We start from the raw sequence: 20,399 nt of genomic DNA on the forward strand, positions 1-20,399 counted from the left end.
AAATTCTTTGTTCTAAGTATTTGTCCCTGTTGACCTTGAGGTTATAATCAGACGAAGAAAAGTATAAACAGACAGATCTGGAAAGCACAATTCCAAAAGAGCTGTCCAAACTAGTGACATATTACCAAGTGGGATGGTGTTATTAAAATAGCACACTGTACAGCTTCATAATGGAGGAAGTGCAAAGAAAACTGCTTAACTCAGGAAACTAAACCACAGAGTATGATACAACTGCGGCCACTTGGTTGCGAGCCACACCAAGGAGCTATTTATTCCAGTTCAGGAACTGGATGGATAAAGTTGATATATAATTTTCATTCAAAGAAGAACCAAATTCTCGTTCATCTGTCAAACAAAGTAGCACTCTTAGCTGGACTTGGGGTCTTCGTGGACATGCTAAATACTGGGTGACATTTGTCTCTACTTCCTGCTTGTAATCCTCACTGCAGTATTTATCTTGTCTATTTTTGAAACTCATTTTTTCCCTCAACAACTGATGGGGGAAGTGATATAACTCAAACAGCAGGGGCACCGCTTATGGGGGGAAGGTCCCCAAGTTTTTTTAAAACAATGTTGTTGCAAGAGCCAATATGAGTATCAGTTTATTAAATAAACACTTTTTTAAACCTAAGCCCTTTCAGTCTTTAAAATTCTAAACATTGCAACCTTGTGCTAGAGAATGAGAATCACCAAAAGAAACCGATTATATATCGAAGTCTAACTGAGTCCTATAGTGTCTAGGTTAAGTGCAAGAAGTAAACAAATATCATTTATCAGGGTGTGCTTGGTAGATTTACATTTTGGGCATCTTTGTATAACCCTTTAACTCCATATCCCTATCCCTTCTGTAATCATTTGCACTGGTGCCAAGTTGATGCAAGACATTACAAAAAATAAAAATAAAAATCACTTCTATAGTGGCTTTATAGCCACTTGGCACTAGTGCAAATGGTTGCCAGGGCAATGGAGAGTCAGTCCCATTGGACTTTTTTGTTGAGGATCACTCAGCCCTTTGCAGGTTACAAGAAATGGACACTGTCCAATGACTGAGTAGATGGGCAATCTAATGCTCTTACAAATGGCCATTAGCAGGAGCAGGTCTGAAGATGTGTACATCACAGAACAATTGCAGGTTTTCCTTTTTACAAACAAACACTTTGTAAGGTGGATTAATGGTGAAAGGCATCTGGGAGAAATGCTGTTTTTCAGGAGGAATGACTGGGTATCTGACTCCCTGGGATTTATAAAAGCCACTTGCACCGAGAGCTGCAGCAACAGGGATTTATATTATGACCACCCAGTGCAACTCCTTCACTCCTCCCCCATCAGGACTCGACTGTGATGGGCAGTGTAAACACACCTTTCCGTACTCTGAATGGCTTTTGTAAACCATTTATCCTGTTCCTTTTACAAATGCTGTGACTTTTCATCCTTAGTCAAAATGATCATTCCTTTCTAGAATCCAGATTGTTATGGACTTTTAGTTTGAATTATTTTTAGCTGGTTTGGAAAAAGTTTATGCCCAATCCTGTGTTTGATGTTCTTGTACTGGTTTCTCTAGCACAGACTGTCAGGCCTCCTGTTAATATTCATTCTTCTTTGCTTTGTTAAAAATACCACAACAACAAAAGCTCCTTTTATTAAAGAGGAAAAAGAAAATAAATGGTCTCCAGGAAGCAACCACTAGGAAGCAGTTTACAAAACTGTGGGGGGTAGTTTTCGTTATTATTTGAATTCAATGAAGAAGTTTTTTCAGATTTAAATGTCTCTCTACAGTGTTGCAAATCTAAAACCAGAGTATTATGCTAGCACACCAGAACCAGAAAGTGAAACTGATCAATGCAGTTTTCCCTGTCTAGGGACAGTGAAATGCAAAAGTGAATCAACTTTAATAATCAGTTTAATACTCTCAGCTGTTATTAGTAACACAGCTAAGGATTTAATTATATATGTATATGGGCCAGAGCCTCAATTCATGTAAATTAGTATAGCTCCATTAACTTCAATGGAGAGACAGCAATTTACACCAGTTGAAAATCTGGCTTGTGATTTTTATCTCAATAATCATAACATTTTCAGCATGTTACACACGCATTTTACCATTTAGCCAGCATCAGAATGAGAACCAGAGACCATACTAGCATATTATTGGAAAGTGTCCCATTTCTCAGTTTCTTTATGTACAGCTGACTCCAATTAGATCTAGGCTTCTGATCTCCGCTCCATCCCACAACCCTGGCCTTGCACAACTGGAGATGTCCAACAAGGAGAACTTGTAATAGGAAGCAGATGTCCACCCAATCCTTTGTAAGTTTAAGCCTATTTTAATATATTGGGCTTCAATCCTCTCCTTGATCAAGTTCAGCACTACCCAGGCATGTCCCACAACTGTTTCACATTTGGGGACAATGTATACCTTCAAGTCAGCGGCACTGCTATGGGTACCCGCATGGCCCCACAGTATGCCAACATTTTTATGGCTGACTTAGAACAACGCTTCCTCAGCTCTCGTCCCCTAACATCCCTACTCTACTTGCGCTACACTGAGGACATCTTCATCCTCTGGACACATGGAAAAGAAGCCCTTGAGGAATTCCACCATGATTTCAACAATTTCCATCCCACCATCAACCTCAGCCCAGACCAGTCCACACAAGAGATCCACTTCCTGGACACTACAGTGCTAATAAGCGATGGTCACATAAACACCACCCTATACCGGAAACCTACTGACCGCTATACTTACCTACATGCCTCCAGCTTTCATCCAGACCACACCACACGATCCATTGTCTACAGCCAAGCTCTAAGATACAACTGCATTTGCTCCAACCCCTCAGACAGAGACACCTACAAGATCTCTATCAAGCATTCTTAAAACTACAATACCCACCTGCTGAAGTGAAGAAACAGATTGACAGAGCCAGAAGAGTACCCAGAAGACACCTACTACAGGGCAGGCCCAACAAAAAAAGTAACAGAACGCCACTAGCCGTCACCTTCAGCCCCCAACTAAAACCTCTCCAGCGCATCATCAAGGATCTACAACCTATCCTGAAGGCCAATCCCTCACTCTGACAGATCTTGGGAGACAGGCCAGTCCTCGCTTACAGACAGCCCCCCAGCCTGAAGTAAATATTCACCAGCAACCACACACCACATAATAAAAACACTATCCCAGGAACCTATCCTTGCAACAAAGCCCGTTGCCAACTCTGTCCACATATCTATTCAGGGGACACTATCATAGGACCTAATCACATCAGCCACACTATCAGAGGCTCGTTTACCTGCACATCTACCAATGTGATAGATGCCATCATGTGCCAGCAATGCCCCTCTGCCATGTACATTGGCCAAACCGGACAGTCTCTATGCAAAAGAATAAATGGACACAAATCAGATGTCAAGAATTATAACATTCAAAAACAAGTCGGAGAACACTTCAACTTCCCTGGTCACTCAATTATAGACCTAAAAGTCGCAACTATTCAACAAAAAAACTTCAAAACCAGACTCCAACGAGAAACTGCAGAACTAGAATTAATTTGCAAACTGGACACCATTAAATTAGGCTTGAATAAAGACTGGGAGTGGATGAGTCATTACACAAACTAAAAACTATTTCCCCATGTTAATTTCCCCCCTACTGTTACTCACACCTTCTTGTCAACTGTTTGAAATGGGCCATCCTGATTATCACTACAAAAGTTTTTTTTTCTCCTGCTGATAATAGCCCACCTTTATACCGTGTTTCCCCGAAAATAAGACAGTGTCTTATATTAATTTTTGCTCCCAAAGATGCGCTAGGTCTTATTTTCAGGGGAGGTCTTATTTTTCCTGGAGCTTCGGGGCCTTATATTCCGGGGTGGCCTTATTATCGGGGAGGTCTTATTTTCAGGGGATGTCTTATATTACAGTGACAGGCAAAACTGGAAGTAGGTCTTATTTTCGGGGAAACAGGGTACACACACACACACACACACCTTTACCCCGATATAACGCTGTCCTCGGGAGCCAAAGAATCTTACCGCATTATAGGTGAAACCGTGTTATATCGAACTTGCTTTGATCCGCCGGAGTGCGCAGCCCCGCCCCCCCGGAGCGCTGCTTTACCGCGTTATATCCGAATTCGTGTTATATCGGGTCGCGTTATATCGGGATAGAAGTGTATATATCTTACTACTGTATTTTCCACTGCATACATCTGATGAAGTGGGCTTTAGCCCACGAAAGCTTATGCTCAAATAAATGTGTTAGTCTCTAAAGTGCCACAAGTACTCCTCGTTCTTTTTGCTGATACAGACTAACATGGCTACCACTCTGAAACCAGTGCCTTCAAGAGATCTCATACACGGTTATTTCCACTGTGTATCTAGTTTTCATAGATCTATGAAAGTTAGACTTTGAACAGAGCCTTTATTAGATTATGTGGTACACCCCTGCAGCTGGCATAATATTGTTCCCTACAATAGAGTTTTCCGGCTCAGCTCTCCAGCCCCATTTTAAATGCCTAAAGTTACAGGGCTTCCCAGGTACTGTCAATAATTCATGCCTATAGCTAAAGGTCAGGAATTGGCACCTAAATGTGCAGAAATGGTTGAAAACCCAAAACATTTCCACTTGCACAAATCTGATAGCAAGCATGAGGCACTATTTTCCTACTCAGCAATCAAAAGCCAGCAATTACTGCACTTACCTGCTGAGAGTCAGTCCTGGACACAGGCTGACTGGCCAATGACACCAAATCGTCAACTGTTTCCAGCTCCTGTTGGTAAAAAGTCTGAATTCTGTTCTCCAATAAGAAGTCTTTCACTTTCTCGCTCAGCAAGTCAATTGAGCTTCTAAGGTTCAGACCACCTGGGGCACTATAGGGATACAAAGCTTTTGTCACAAAACAAAAAGTACATAGCCAAGTTTTTCAAAAACAGGCACTAGTTCAGAGGGTGGGATTTTCAAATGTGCCTAAGCAGAAGTCAATAGAATCATAGAATATCAGGGTTGGAAGGGACCTCAGGAGGTCATCTAGTCCAACCCCCTGCCCAAAGCAGGACCGATCCCCAGATAGATTTTTGCCTCAGATCCCTAAGTGGCCCCCTCAAGGATTGAGCTTACAACCCTGGGTTTAGCAGACCAATGCTCAAACCCACTGAGCTATCCCTCCCCCACTGAGCTATCCTTGTGTACTTCGTTAGGTGCTCTTGAAAAATCTCACCACTACATCCTTATTTAGGCACCAAAATAAACAGCCTGATTTTCATGTGTGCCAAGTATTCGGCAGCTCCCATAGAAGACAGGCGATATAATAATGTTGTGATTTTAAGGTCTGATCTCTCATGATCTATGGTGTCAAGAAACAAAGATCTCAGACCATTGGAAAGGGGGATTCATAGCTTTCTGATGGAATAAAGCTTCTGATTCTAGTCAATGGAAGCTGCTGGGTGCTCAGCACTTTTGAGATCCAGCTACTTGTTTAGGCGCCCATTGTTGAAAATCTTGACCATTTATATAGATGCTCACACAGAGTAGGAAAACCTATCTGACAAATTGTATTCATTTTGCAACTTCCTTCTGCATGCTAACCCATATTTTCCTCACAAGTACTACTAACATCTTAAACTTGGGGGAAGAATTACAAGTTGTCATTTTCCCACTTAACTCTGCTAGAAAAACACTATTTTCTCCTTTACTCTCTCTCTCCACGCCCAATCCCCAAAACCAAAACGAGGAATGTCTACCCCCAAAGTCACGCAGAGCTGAGGCACAGGATGACATTCATTCCTGGACCAGTGACAGGTCAAAATATCTGCTCTCTTTCAACCCATCAGGGCTAGAAACAGGAGCTTACACCAGTTGAGAGAGCTAGGAATCCTCCTTTCTAAAAGCATTACATTTTTGTTGCTAGATAGATGTAGGCGGATCACAAAATATTCATAGAGTTCAAGACCAGAAGGACCATCAAATCACCTCGTCTGACTTCCTGTATATCACAGGCCATTAAGTTTCACCTACTTAGCCCTGTATGGATTCCAGTAACTTGCATCTAGCTAAAGATTATCTTCTAGAAGGGCACCTAGTCTTGACTTGAAGACTTCAAGAGAGATGGAGAATCCATCACGCTCCTTGGTAGTTTGTTCTAATGGTGAATCACCCTCACAGTTTAAATAAAATAAAAAAACCATCACAGGTAAAATACCTCCCTATTCCTATCCTTGGCTGTATAGACCGAGGAATAGTGATTAGCTTTTTTGATACAGCATTGCACGGGGAGCAACCCCTCTCGCCCAGGTGTACATGCACCTCTGCCAATAGAAGAGAGCTTGTGGTGTTCAGCTATGCTGGCAGAAGAAATCCTGTCGGCTTACGCTGCGTCTCCAACTATGGGACTCTGCCAGCATAGCTATGCCAGCAAACATCTGTAGTATAGACAAGTCCTGGGTGTGAGTGACACATACACACGCCTCCCCTCTTTCACAATTTCTAAAGAGCTGTAAGTATGTAAATCCATTTATTCATGTCTGAATATCGGTGACATTATAAAAGAATTCTTGGAAACCTTCACAATCCATCACTAACTGCAAGCACTCAGCAGCTGAATTTCCAGTGATCTGCCACACACCATCCATCCATCTCCTTGATGCTCATCCCCTACAACAACCCTCCACCATTCCTTCCATAATAACTTTTTCAAGGTTATTTCCATCTCTATGCCTAATATGACCAAAGGACATAAGTTTGCATCTGTTGATTTCCGACACTAGGGTCTGCTTCTCTCCAATAATATTTCGAACACAGGTATTTGTCTTCATGCAAGAGCCTTTGCCAGCACCACATTTCAAAAGCTTACATTTTTTTCCTGTCAGCAGTAAAACTTCCCATGATTCACATCCATAAATCTCTATAGAAAAAGTTAGGCTTTTCATCAGTCAGACCTTTATACATTGAGATGCCATATTTTTTCCACACTTAAGGGAGGCCTTAGCTTAGCAAGCCAATCCTTAGTTTTCTTCCTTGGAACAGCCTCTCTGGTTGGATATATATGATCTCAAATAATTAAATTAATCTACTGCCGTTAATCATTAACTTCTCCGTTAATCATCATGCCCACTTGCATCCTGTTTTTGTTAGCGGTGTCAACGCATATGCATTTTGTTTTCATCACATTCAGGAACAGTCCATATTCCTCACTAGCTGTTTTTACAGACTCTCACATTTGCTGTAGTATCACATCAGTGGCTGGAGCAAAGAATGTTGTGTCAAAGGGCTGTACCCTCCAAAGAAATTAGTTCATACTTTTAGGTGTGTATGTGCAGAGGTGGGGTTAATGGGAGATGTCTTCTAATGTTTCCTGTTTTGGTCTCCCACCCCAAAAGATCTTGGCCATGAAAATCTAAAGGGCAGCCTTTTCCAGTGCAAGAGCACGCTGCACAACAGCCTTTGCTTTTAATCTGGTTACCATGACATTCATCTCCACGATGGAGATCCACATTAACTTCTGCTAAGGGGTGTGGGTATTTCACACCTAGCTGGACACCAACATCAGTATCCTGTTTACCTCTGTGCCTCCTCTGGGATTTTGAAAGGCTTATCATAAACTTCTCTATAGAGGCATGGGAGCTCCAACATCCTTGAAATCTGAACCTCACACATAGGATCATCCACTTTATCTGCAAGGATATGGTGGGGAAGGGGGGGAAACAAAAATTCACAAACATGACCAGGGCTTCAATATTAATTCACTAGATGAGCACAGCTGAGCTGCTACAGTACTACATATACACTGGAACAGCACAAGAGAGTTTCTCATGCCAAACATAGCTGGCACATTTTGTTCTCTGCTATTCTACAATAAAGAAAAAATGTTTTATGTTATTACTTAACCAAAAGGCAACCATAAACCAAGTGCTTTTTATCTTGCAAAAAAAGCAAATGATTGTTATGATAGTTTGGGGAATGGATGTGTCCAATTTTGAATTGGTTTTATGAACACTATTTGCACTTATTACAGTCATTCTGAATTGGATCACCCATTAGATAGCAAGAAGCTGACATGTAGTGAAGAGCTATGTGTGGGAAGGTGTGACAAAGCAATCAAGAGGCCATCAGCATTGAATGACCCTCCCCAGGTGGAACAATGGGTTACTATCTGCAAGGCCTTGCAGGTAGTCTCTGCACAGAAACCTGTTTGGGGAGAAAGGGGAGCTGGATTTCTCCCTAGCCTGAGCACATGGCTTGAAGAGCTGCAGTTTCCTCATTTGCCCATCTGACAGAAGGGCAGAGGCTATTTTAAAAGATGTGCTTCTTCAAGTCAAACAGAAGACCCAGAAGCAGAAGCATCGATATAGGAGGGGCCAGGGGGCCATGGCCCTCCCACTTTTAAAAAGCTGGGAGGCCTGGACTATCCACTTTGGTAGCGGTCCCACCTCCCCCAGCCCCCAGCCAGGCCAGGAGCTGGAGCCTGGCCGGGGAGCCTGGGAAGCTGTGGGGGCCATGGACCCTCCACCTGCCTCAGGTAGTTGGGGGAGGAGGGTCAAGAGCAGCTCCCGGCCCATGTCCCCATTCCACAAGGCCCCCCCACCCAGGGCAGGAGGGTCCACCCCACCCCACAGCTGCCCACGTGGCTTTTACCATAGTCGGGCTGCAGTCCCGTCCCCCGCCCCCCCCCCAACCAGAGCCAGGTCCAGGTAAGAGCCGTGTGCAGCGCACAGGCAGTTGTAGGGAACCGTGGACCCTCCTGCCCTGTGTCCATGGCTCCCAGCCTGCTCCGGCTTCTTGCTTTGCTGGGGGCAGGGCCTCAGGCAGAAGAGGAAGGGCGGGGGCCCCCCACACACACTTTTGGGCAGGCTCTGCCACCCTTGCACAGAAGAAGGGACCTTGCCTCCTTAATGGACATGAATCAAATAGAGAGACTCACAGAAAGGGCTGAGATCAGACAGAAAAGGATTGCATTCACTAGCTTGTTTTCCATTTATCTGTAACTCTCTTGTGCTTTCTAAGCGTAAGGAGAGTGAGTATGAGAGTGTGTCAGTCTTAGGGCATGTCTACATTACGATCCAGCAGGGGTCGATTTATCGCGTCTAGTGTAGACGCGATAAATCGACCACCGAGCACTCTTCCGTCGACTCCGGTACTCCACTGGAGCGAGAAGTGTAGGTGGAGTCGACGGGGGAGCATCAGCCGTCGACTTATTACAGTGAAGACACCGCGGTAAGTAGATCTAAGTACGTCGACTTCAGCTACGTTATTCACGTAGCTAACGTTGCGTAACTTAGATCGATTCCCCCCCACCCGCTCCCCCACTTTAGACCAGGCTACGAAATTCCTTTGCTATGCCTGTGTTTCCATGCTTTACTGCCATGTGGTCCCTGAAGGATGCAGGAAACCAGAGCTCACACTGCCACATGAATTCTGGGGTGGGGGGGAAGGGAACATATCTAAACAACTGGGGGGCTCGGGAGGGCTGTGGCACTAGTTCCAGGGTCCAGGCAGCTGGACTTGGTGGGGGTCCCCGCTGTCAAACAGAGGGACTGAACCCAAGACCCCCAGAACTAGGAACTGTGACCAGTCACTATCCAGACCCAGGAGGTTACTCAGCACATGGGATTGAGCAGTTGGATCCCATTACAACAAATTAGTGTCAGTCTAGAGAATGAGACTGGACCAGGTTGTGACAACTGTCACCTATTTTTCCAAAAGTGATGTGGATCTGGGTGAAATGCAGTGTAAATGATCCACAATTTACATTGCAAGACTTTAGGAAGGTCCTTTCCCTAAGTCAAAGAAAACTGAAGTTGAATACTGAAACCACCATAACAAAGATAACAGTTTCTGGATAGCATCCTTATACACATTATGGTTATTATCTTCAAGAATAAACTGTATGTTGGGGTTTTTTTTAGAACAGTGGCTCTCAACCTTTCCAGACTACTGTACCCCTTTCAGGAGTCTGATTTGTCTTGTGTACCCTGAAATTTCACCCAACTTAAAAACTATTTGCTTACAAAAATCAGACATAAAAATACAAAAGTGCACAGCACGCTATTACTGAAAAATTGCTGGCTGTCTCATTTTTATGATATACACCGGACCCTCGCTAGAACGCGCGTCTATATAGCGCGAATTCGCATATAACGCGGTTGCGGCCATGGATCCCAAATTTAATTACTTTAATTGCAATTCATTTTAATGCTGTTCCCACGTTAATGCAGTACCGCGCATGAATCCCAAATCCCGCGTTCTAGCAAGGGTCCGATGTAATTATATAATAAATCAATTGGAATTCAAATATTGTACTTACTTTTCAGTGTATAGTATATAGAGAAGTATAAAAAAGTCACTGTCTGTATGAAATTTTAGTTTGTACTGATTGTTAGTGCTTTTAATGTAGCCTGTTGTAAAGCTAGGCAAATATCTAGATGAGCTGATGTACCCTTGTAAGACCTCTGCGTACCCCTGATTGAGAACCACTGTTTTAGAACATCTACAAAGAAGAGTCATGTTGTTCAGTGTACCGTATCGTGGGACTAAGATTATGTTGCTTATTAAAAACACATTCAGTTTGACCCCGAGAATTACAATGCAGAAGTATTAGATCAGAAATCATATCAAACATAGGATGTATGAAATGCTCTGAGATAAAGCTGAAGCGAAGCTAATAACTTAATATCCAGCACTGTGATCTTGTCACAAGTTCACTTAAGTGTTGTGTTGTGGTTATTCAAGAGAAACTGATACTGCTCACAATAGATGGAGGCCTGAATTTCTCGCTGCTCTCTGTAGATTCGGATATGACCTCGGACCCTGACAACATCCCCAATTTCCAGCTTGGTTTTCTGGAGCACCTCTTCCTGGAGCTTCTTCATCTGTTCAACTAGATCACTGCTGCAAGATGTGCCTAGTCCTGATGCAAAAGATGTTGGGAAATCAGAGATAAGTCTTAGAATGATTCTTTCGTTGTCACAATTTCAAGGCAGAGTTATCAGAGAAGATCAGCTAAGAGGAGATGGTTACTTAACCTGTGCAGTAGTTGAGGTTCTTCAAGATGCATGTCCCTGTGGGTGCTCCACTTCAGGTGTCAGTGCGTCCCGGCACCGTTGATTTGAGATTTTTGGTAGTAGTGTCCGTCTGGGTCGTGCATGCGCAGTGAGACGTTGGCACCTCATCAAGTGCATGCGCGACCCGACGCCCTCTGTTCCTTCTCTACAGTACAGTCCATACTGCGAACTCCGAAGTAAAGGCGAGGAGAGTGGATAGTGGAGCACACAGAGGGACACACATCTTAAAGAACCTCAGCTACTGCACAGAGTGAGTAATCTTCTCTTCTTCTCCAAGTGCTGTCCCTGTGGGTGCACCACTTCAGGTGACTGAAGAGCAGCGCCCTTGTGTGGATGGAAGGGGCTTTGGAGTTGTATGCACAGTGGAGGCTAGCACCGTGAGACCTAGCATTGTGTCTGAGCTTGAACCTTGAGTAATTGCATAATGGTTCGTAAATGTGTGTTCAGAGGCCCAAGTGGCCGCTCTGCATATGTCTACGACTGGTACGTTATTTAAGAAAGCTATTGAGGTAGACACTGATCTTGTTGAATGGGTGCTGATCCCTGATGGGAGTTCTGTTTTGTGCTGTTGATAACACACATGGATGCAATTGGAGATCCATTTCGATCGTCTCTGTGTGGATATTGCAGAGCCCTTGGAACATTGTGTTGTGGAAACAAAAAGTCGGGAGGATTTTCAGAAGGGCTGTGTTCTGTCCAGGTAGAATATTAATGTGTGCCTGACATCTAAAGTATGTAGGACAGCCTCTTGTGTTTTCCCATGGGGTTTGGGATAAAATTTAGGCAGGTGAATCGGTTGATTGAAGTGTAAAGAGGAATTTTTTTTTTCCAAAAGGAAAAAGGAGATGGGAAACTATTAACAAACTAAAACTTAAATATCACTAATTAATTCAAACTATTTCTAATTATTTTCCTACGCTGTCGTCGACACTGCTACGGAGCTACATTTCAGGCTGAGAACAGTTGAGAAGGAATTGAGGGGGTCAGGGCGCACGCGTGCTAGATGTGGCTCCAACAGCACCGCAAGACAATCACTGCGCATGCGCAATCCAGAGGGACACTGCTACTCCGATCAATGGCACCAGGATGCACAGACACCTGAAATGGAGCACCCACAGGGACAGCACTTGAAGAAGAACCTAAGTTTTATGGTGCCATCTTATTAAAGAGGGCAGCATGCTCGGCATCATTGGAGTTCCCAGGCAGCACATCTCTGATGTGTCCGTTTTTAGTTTAAGGCTCTGCATTTACTTATTTGTTTTTTTTTACAACTATTCAGGTATTGTTCTTCATGGAAAAACACATCTCAATTTCTCACCAGGAACATACCCTGAACTGTGATCAAAAACAAAGATTTTAATTGTAAATTGGGCATCCCTTCCAGACTGTTAAGCTCAGCAAAATCAGCAGCACTGTCATATAGGGGGAGGGATAGCTCAGTGGTTTGAGCATTGGCCTACTAAACCCAGGGTTGTGAGTTCAATCCTTGAGGGGACCACTTAGGGATCTGGGGAAAAATCAGTACTTGGTCCTGCTAGTGAAGGCAGCGGGCTGGACTCGATGACCTTTCGGGGTCCCTTCCAGTTCTATGAGATAGGAATATCTCCATATAGAAGGGAAAGCCTGAGTCATCTGAGGTAACACAAAAGCAGTCATGTGGTGCCATTTTGTGCCTGTAATGATGTGAATGCATCTTGACAGATCTTCACATTTACGTAACACCTTTGCTTGAGAGTCAAGCTGATTCCTTAATTGTTTGAAACCTAAAGCGTGATCCTGGCAGCTACAATCATGGCTGCAGCAGGCTGGAAAAGAATCTGCCTGTTTCTTCCAACAGATGGTTTTATAAATTATAAGCTATTTTACCAATGGAAAGAGATTATTCAAAGAAAACAGATCATATTCTACAAAAGGGTAGCAGCACCATTTGCTAACCTGCTCAGAATGAACACAGACTAATACATCTTCCAGAAGAAACTTGGTGGCCTTATTGGCATATTATATTTTGGAAATTAATGCTTTACCTTGATATACTTATTTGGGAGTGACACATGCATTAAAGCCAGCTCTGTTAAACACACAGGGCCAAATTATCTACTGGTGTAAATGGGCACAGTTCCACTGACTTCAAAAGTTTTCCACCCATGTACACCAGCAGAGAATTCCCCCCTCCCCCAACGTATAACTGACCTCAAGGGTGACAGTGTGATATCAGTTATAAATGTGTCTGATCTAGAGCCTCTTGAATTCAGTGCAAGACTTCAATGGACTTTTCCGCACCCCTAATCTGAGTGTAAAGCAGTTAAGGGAGTAGCAAGGGGGGAAATGCCTTAGGAAAGGAAGCCAGACATAAGTAAACAATTTCACTACTACTGATCTGCAAGGACTGCATCACCACTTTTTTGCAGATTTGGAACAGTTCAGCTCACTGAACAATTTCCTTCATGTTTTCAGGTGGTTATAGGCTATTTTCAAAGCACTCAATGATGGTCACATACATGTGGGAGCAGGAAAAACAAATATCCACACAAACTGAAAAATTGTGGGCACACACATGCATGATGTATCAGAGAAAAAACAGAACAGGCCACAAAAGTCAACTGGTTCGGTTTGGAAATCGCAGCTGTAACAAATGGCAAGTTTCCAAGATATTTTTTTTTACCAGATGAGGTCACACAATGGGCCATAGGAAGAAAATTCTTTGTACTGTCAAACAAACGCTACATCACTCTGATAAGCAGTGGTACTAATGGTCATAGATGCAATGTTATTGTTGGCATCACCATTAGTAACAGCACAAGATGACTGTATAGGGAGAAGCTATGTTACAGGGTAAGCCTCTCAAAGCAGCCCAGGCAATAGGATGTACTTGTAAATATTCTTCGTGCCTGTGAATGCAATTTGCTCTTGTGTTGACTTGATAATTTACCATCCAATCTGAAAAAAAAAAAACCCCACACAAATGGAAGTGTTATTAAGTCATAGCTGAAAACTGTTATGTACTCATACATTACCTGAGAAAGGCTTTTCTGCTTCCCTGGGATTTTTCCAGCAGATGCAGTTTATGACCCCAGTACTGTCATCCACTGTAAGAGAATTGCAGTAATCAAGGAAACAAGTGGTCTTGGCATTCCAAGAGATCTTAACACACAGCACAGCCCTACTTGTTTTGTCAGTACCCCTTTGGCTCAGCCATAGAAGGACACGTTATTTGCATTATTTTTCTAAATAGTGTAATACTTCATTTTATTCTGAATCACGTGCCAAAAGTAGTCCTCAATTTAGACTTTTGCAGTATCCTCTCTCTGCATCTATTGAAAACTGCACAGCAAATGTTAACTCAAATATTTTAAGTAAAATCATAAACACACTGAAACAAAACCCACCTACCATATTCTGCACATCTACGGCCCCTTTCATCTTAGAGTATCTTATATTAATTAGGCCTTACAAAACCCACACGATGTAGGCAAGTATTACTACCCTTTAACATTTAGACTGTAAATTCTTTGGGACCGGACCATGTCTTTGTGTGTATGTATGTACAGCACCTAGTACAATCCTGATTCAATGCCTCTAGGTGCTATTGCACTATATTATATATAAAAATGAAGTTAATGGAAGCAGAAAGGGGTTTAAACTAACATTTTCAAAAGTAGCTTCTAATTTTGAGTGGTCAACTCAAGGCAGCTTGGGTCGGATTTTCAGGAGTGCTGAGCGTCCATAAATTATTATCACCGCGCTGCTTGGCACCTCCAGCCCTATATCTCAAGTTGGGCATTCAAAACAATTGAGGCTCTCAAAATCAGAGGCCACTTTGGAGAATGCTGGTTTGACTTGTCCAGGGTTACACAGCAAGACAGCCGCAGTCAGAAATAAGCTTTGGGAGTCCTGACTCCCACTCCTCTTCAACTAACCATGATGAAACTAGGTATTCTCTCAGAGACAGCAGAGGACACACCAATGTTCTCAATAAAACTCTTTTTCCCCTGCCCCCATTCCAATTTTTTTTTTAAAAGGTCAGAAATAGAGCTGTCAGACCTGAGGCAGAAAGATGATCTAAGGCTACGTCTTCACTACAGGGGGGGGGGTAGATTTAAGATACGCAAATTCAGCTACGCGAATAGCGTAGCTGAATTCGACATATCGCAGCCGACTTACCCCACTGTAAGGACGGTGGCAAAATCGACCTCCGCGGCTTCCCGTCGACGGCTCTTACTCCCACCTTCGCTGGTGGAGTAAGAGCGTCGATTCGGGGATCGATTGATCCCCGAGAGGTCGATTTCTACCCGCCGATTCAGGCGGGTAGTGTAGACCTAGCCTTAGAGTTAAGGAATGGTACTGAGATATACAGGTTCTGATCCTGCCGAACAGAATTCTACCATGACCTTGGGCAAGTCACTTAGGCCAAGATTTACAAAGCTGGCTTCCTAGAGTTTGGCCCCTATATCTATATTTAAGCACAGAAATAAGTGGTCTGATTTACAGAATGCTGAGCACTCACAGCTCCCCCCTGAATTCTAAGTTTTGGCCTTTACCTCTGTGCCTCATTCCCCATCCAAGCCCCATTTGCTGATTGGGGGCATTTTACCCATTTTAAGGTGTGTAGCAAGGCTTAATTCAATGTTTTTAAAGTCCTTTAAGATTCTCAGATGGACTAAGTCACAGAACTGCAAAGTGAAAGAGACGACCCTCACAAATGCAGCCATGTATTTAGGGAAGAGATTTTTCAGAAGCACAAATGGTAGTGAAGGCCCTAACTACCACTGACTTTAAAAGAGAGTTGGGCATCTAGCTGCCATTTGTGCCTTTGAAAAGTCTCCTCCACCGTTGTTCCAACTGCTCAAATATCTTGGCAAAAGTTGAATGCACAAAGGTAGGAGGAGAGCAGGCTAGATGATAGCTCTATTCAAACCTGTTGATCTAGCATCCGAGACCTTAAGTCCACACATTCTCAGGTTCTTTTGTTTTTATTCTTCTGTATCCTGCACTGGTCAGATGTCTTGAGCTATCTTAGACCAATATGTGGAACCCCATTTCCCTTCAAATGTTCTTGCAAACTCAGATCCTTTTATTATTATACTGCAGCAGCATCCAACCATGCCAACTGCTTGCCAAAAACAGAGAAGACAGACAGACAGACAGACAGACAATCTAAACACAGGAGACACTTTAGTATTTGAAGTGATGTCCAATACAAGATCTCAGATTTCTGACTTCACTTTCACCACGGATCATCCTTCCACCTCTTATTTTAGGTATTTATATGGTCCCTATTACCATAGCATCTGAGTATTTCACAGTCTTTAATCTCTCCTCACAACACCCCTACGAGGCAGGAAGTGTTATAATCCCCATTTTACAGATGAGGAACAGAGGCACAAGAGATTAAGTGACTCATCCAAACCCATACAGGAAAACTTTGGCGAAGCAGGGAACTGGATGGTGATCTCCCCAGTCCCAGGCATATGCCATAACCACTGTCCCATCCCACCCTTCCTCTCCTCAGGTGCCCCAGCCAACCTGATATGCCATCACTATTCCAGTGTGCCCTTCTTTACAGCAGAAATTCCAATTTAGTACAAGGGCCTGGCAGGAGAGTTTAAAAAAAAAAAAAAAAAAGCTAGGTTAGTGAAAACATCTGAAGTTTGGGAGAAGTTGGAGTGGAGGGGAGAAGCTCCTTGTGGATGAAGGCAAGGACTGGTGCACTGGGGAAGCATAAATATTCTATTATGAGTGGGGTAGAGAGCAAGTGACTCGTCTCATTGAACAGCAGCCTTTCAGTCAGTAAATAGCATGGGTGGATTCAGAATCCCAATTAGCGTGCCTTTGCAAAACAGGATGGCTAAGGCCCAGTTTTTTAAAGCTATCTGGCACCTAGAGATGCAAATAGGCACCCAGTGGATTTTCAAAAGCTCCTACCCACCTAAATGCCAATGGGAAAATTCCACTAGACACCAATCTGCATTTTTGCACACCTAAATACCTTTAAAACTCTGGCCCTAAGACATGGGGGCAAAAGGGAAAAAAAACTAGAAGGGATCCTTTCAAGCTAGTAAGGAGAAAAGGGAAGTGACTTCCCCTTTGCAGAAACCATCAGATCTATTTACATTTGATAAGAGTTTTGCATAAAAGTTAAGAGCAAGAGTCTGTATTCCTGGATTCTATTCCCTGCTCTGACTCACCCAAGGCCACACAGCAAATCAATGGTACTTAATCATGCCTCCTCAGCTTCCCCACCTGAAAAACAGGGATAATACTCTCTTGCCTTTTTAAAGTGCTTTGAAATCTTCATCTGAAATGTGTTATAAAACAGTGAAAAGTATAATCAAGAAAGAGTGTCTTTTCAAGAACAGACAATGGTCCAAACCAATGAGACAACTTCTAGGTTCTAATGGTTACGAAGGTTGGAATCCAGGAAATGCTAAGAAACAAAAAACGCTTCTTACCTCCATAGTTATAGAAGGCATCTCGTTCTTTTGTTAGAACCACTGTCCCAACAACATCCACCTGTCTTATTGGATGTCCATTATAAAAGAATATACCTGTGGAGAAAGACACAGAATATTTCCGTTAAGTGTCACCGAATACTGCTTGCAGGAGTTCTACATTGGTTAGCCATTCACGTCATTAGAAAGAGGATCCTCTTGTTCTTTTAATGAGTTTTAAAGTTAGCGAATATTTACTTATATCAAAAATATCTGATCGATGAAAATGGGAAAAAATAGTAGTACTAGTTCACTGAGTACACTGAGGCACAGTACTAGTGCCACCCACTTACTATGCTAAAAGGAGATGTCAACAGTTTGTATTTTGTAGTCAACAGACACTACAGCTCTTCATAATTTGATCCTCTCTCTCCTTTCTTGAATATTTTGACTAGCTGCAAAATAGTTAAATGTGATTTTATTTGTCATCATTAGGCTTCATAGTAAATGTTCTTTTAAATAAATATGAGCAGTTTATACATCTCCCTGTACTTCTGTTTGAGGCTGTCTACAGATTGAGGAAGAAATCACTGAATCTTTTAAATTTTTAAGGCTATTTTCACAACCAAAAGGGCTAAGGAAGGGACCATTTAAAATAGACAAACTTAGATTCTGAAGCACAAGATGCAGGTATCAGGGGAAACTACTAGCTCATTTAACCACTGCAACCAGTCCCCCCATAAAATATCCCTTCCAGACTTCATTTCTATGCTTCTATGAAACAGACTTTGATAACGCTATTGAGTATCAAAATATGTCTGAGAAACCTCAAAGCCCTTTTGTCAGCTTCTGGCCAGCATTCACTTAGGAAATACAGAAGCCACTATGACCACCCAATACCTTTATCGAGAAACAAAACTAAAAACGCTTAAGTAAACACTCATGCGACATGCCATATATACAACCACAGAATGCATTAGTGCTCATACCATCAGAACAACACACTATGTAGAAAGGAGAGAAGATAATTCAAGAGATTTAAATAACTTGAACTGCTAATTATTTTAAATGCATATATTACAGTATCTTCAATTTCAAAAGATTGCAGCCCCACTGAGATGCAGACCCATATGATATGGACAGCTGGCAACTAGCATACAACACGCTGAACAAAACTAGGAATTGGAGAGGAAAAGACTTGGCTCAAGACACCAAGGCAAATCCCTAACCTCATGAAGGAAGACATAGGATATTTTAATGCACATACAACAGTCAGGAGGTCAGTTTAATGTGTGGAATCAAAACTGATTAAAACCCTAAAATAACCTATTCTACATAGCCAGAGACATAGCCTGAACAGGTCTTCAATAACCTTAAATGGGCCTGGAATTAACTTCTTCACATTTCTGAGTCACAGGCAAGCTTTCAAGGTGATGCACAAGTGTTTAGCCACACAATTTATATGGAAGTTGTGCTGATAAAAGCTCACAACATGCAATGAAGAATTATCCACTGCTGTGATCTCAGAGCTGGGTGTATTTGTTGTGCAGCTGCAGATCAGGGCTAGAGTAGGAAACATTTACAGGACTGACCACTTTCCTTTTGTCTTCTCCCTATGTTTAATCATAAACAACAATTAATGCTTATATAGAAACTCTTCCAAGGATGTCAAGACAGTTTATATACAGTAATTATACCTCACCACCCTTGACATAGGCAAGTATTACCACCATTATGTTTCAGCTGCACTGTAAACATCTCAGGGCAGGGACTGTGCCTTGCTTCACTTTTGTACAGTGCAGAGGCAGTCCTGGGTACATTATTCTGCCCTTTTCACAGATGGGAACATTGAGGCACAGAATGACTAAGTTGTGCAGCTGGGAATAGATCTGGGAGTCCTGACTCCCAATCCCTATAAGAACATACAGAAAGCCACGTCACTGAGATTTAAACAGCATTTGCCAGCATTTCTTTAAAGGGTGACATACTGGTGTTTTATATTGTTGAGTTATTTAACTGGATGGTTTGAGGAACTAAATCAGGAGTTTCTCCATCTCTAGGTCACTCGTTCAAACTCTGCTCAGAATGGTAGCTATCAAAATCCATTACCAGCTACCAGTCACCCTGTGGCCTGCATGAGGTGAAGGATATTCTCAATCTTAGTAAACAGCTATATACATTTATAATTTTTAAATTCTCCACTACAGTTATTTCTGATATAACTCACATGCTTTATTCTGCAGCATTTGACTTTGTTTCTTGAAGGGAAAGAAGGTAAGGTGAGAAGCAGTGTGAAGGAGACATAAATCTTAGTTGGACACTCGATGTCTCTACACACATGCAGAGAACAGGTCATGGCAACTCAGAAGGACCCAGAAGTTTCCAGAACAGGGTGTGGCAGTGACTTGATGCGTTCAACAGCTGTTTGGAGGCCATATATGATGTGTTCACTGTGGGCAACCCAACTGGGTGGGTCACCCTTGGAGAGCTGAGCTGGAGCATGTGTGTGTGTGTGTATGTGGGGGGAGGTTATAAATATAAGAGTTACAGACAGCTCTGTAGACTGTCAGTGGCTGATCTATGCAGGACCAAGAGATGTGTCTGTCTGCTGTGAGAATTGGGTTTCAGTCCCTGCACCTCTTTGGATACAGGCTACAGTCTTCTGTTTCACCACCACCTGAGAGAACCAGTGAGCCAGTAAACCAGAGCCTGGAATGGTGTTGGTTGTGGAGATCCCCTGACAGGATTCTGACGTGTTTAAAAGGACCGAGATTCTGCCATTTCTCAAGCGCTGAAAAGTCCACGACACACATTCCATACTATCAGAGGGGTAGCCGTGTTAGTCTGGATCTGTAAAAGCAGCAAAGAGTCCTGTGGCACCTTATAGACTAACAGACGTATTGGAGCATGAGCTTTC

The 20,399-nt window shown here is 42.8% G+C and overlaps 1 protein-coding gene across 1 annotated transcript in view; it reads right to left on the reverse strand.

Annotated features, from left to right (window-relative positions):
* The window catches only part of STN1 (STN1 subunit of CST complex), a 52,092-nt gene that overhangs the window by 10,728 nt on the left and 20,965 nt on the right, over nt 1-20,399 (reverse strand). The window contains exons 4-8 of the mRNA XM_024213458.2: nt 17,504-17,599; nt 14,069-14,140; nt 10,742-10,900; nt 7,556-7,667; nt 4,700-4,868 (exon numbers count right to left, since the gene is read on the reverse strand). Coding sequence (XP_024069226.2) covers nt 4,700-4,868; nt 7,556-7,667; nt 10,742-10,900; nt 14,069-14,140; nt 17,504-17,599 — 608 coding nt within the window. The remainder of the gene's footprint in view (nt 1-4,699; nt 4,869-7,555; nt 7,668-10,741; nt 10,901-14,068; nt 14,141-17,503; nt 17,600-20,399) is intronic.

Source organism: Terrapene carolina, unplaced genomic scaffold, assembly GCF_002925995.2.
Source record: "Terrapene carolina triunguis isolate 2854851 unplaced genomic scaffold, T_m_triunguis-2.0 Scaffold95, whole genome shotgun sequence".
NCBI classification, from domain to species: Eukaryota; Metazoa; Chordata; order Testudines; family Emydidae; genus Terrapene; species Terrapene triunguis.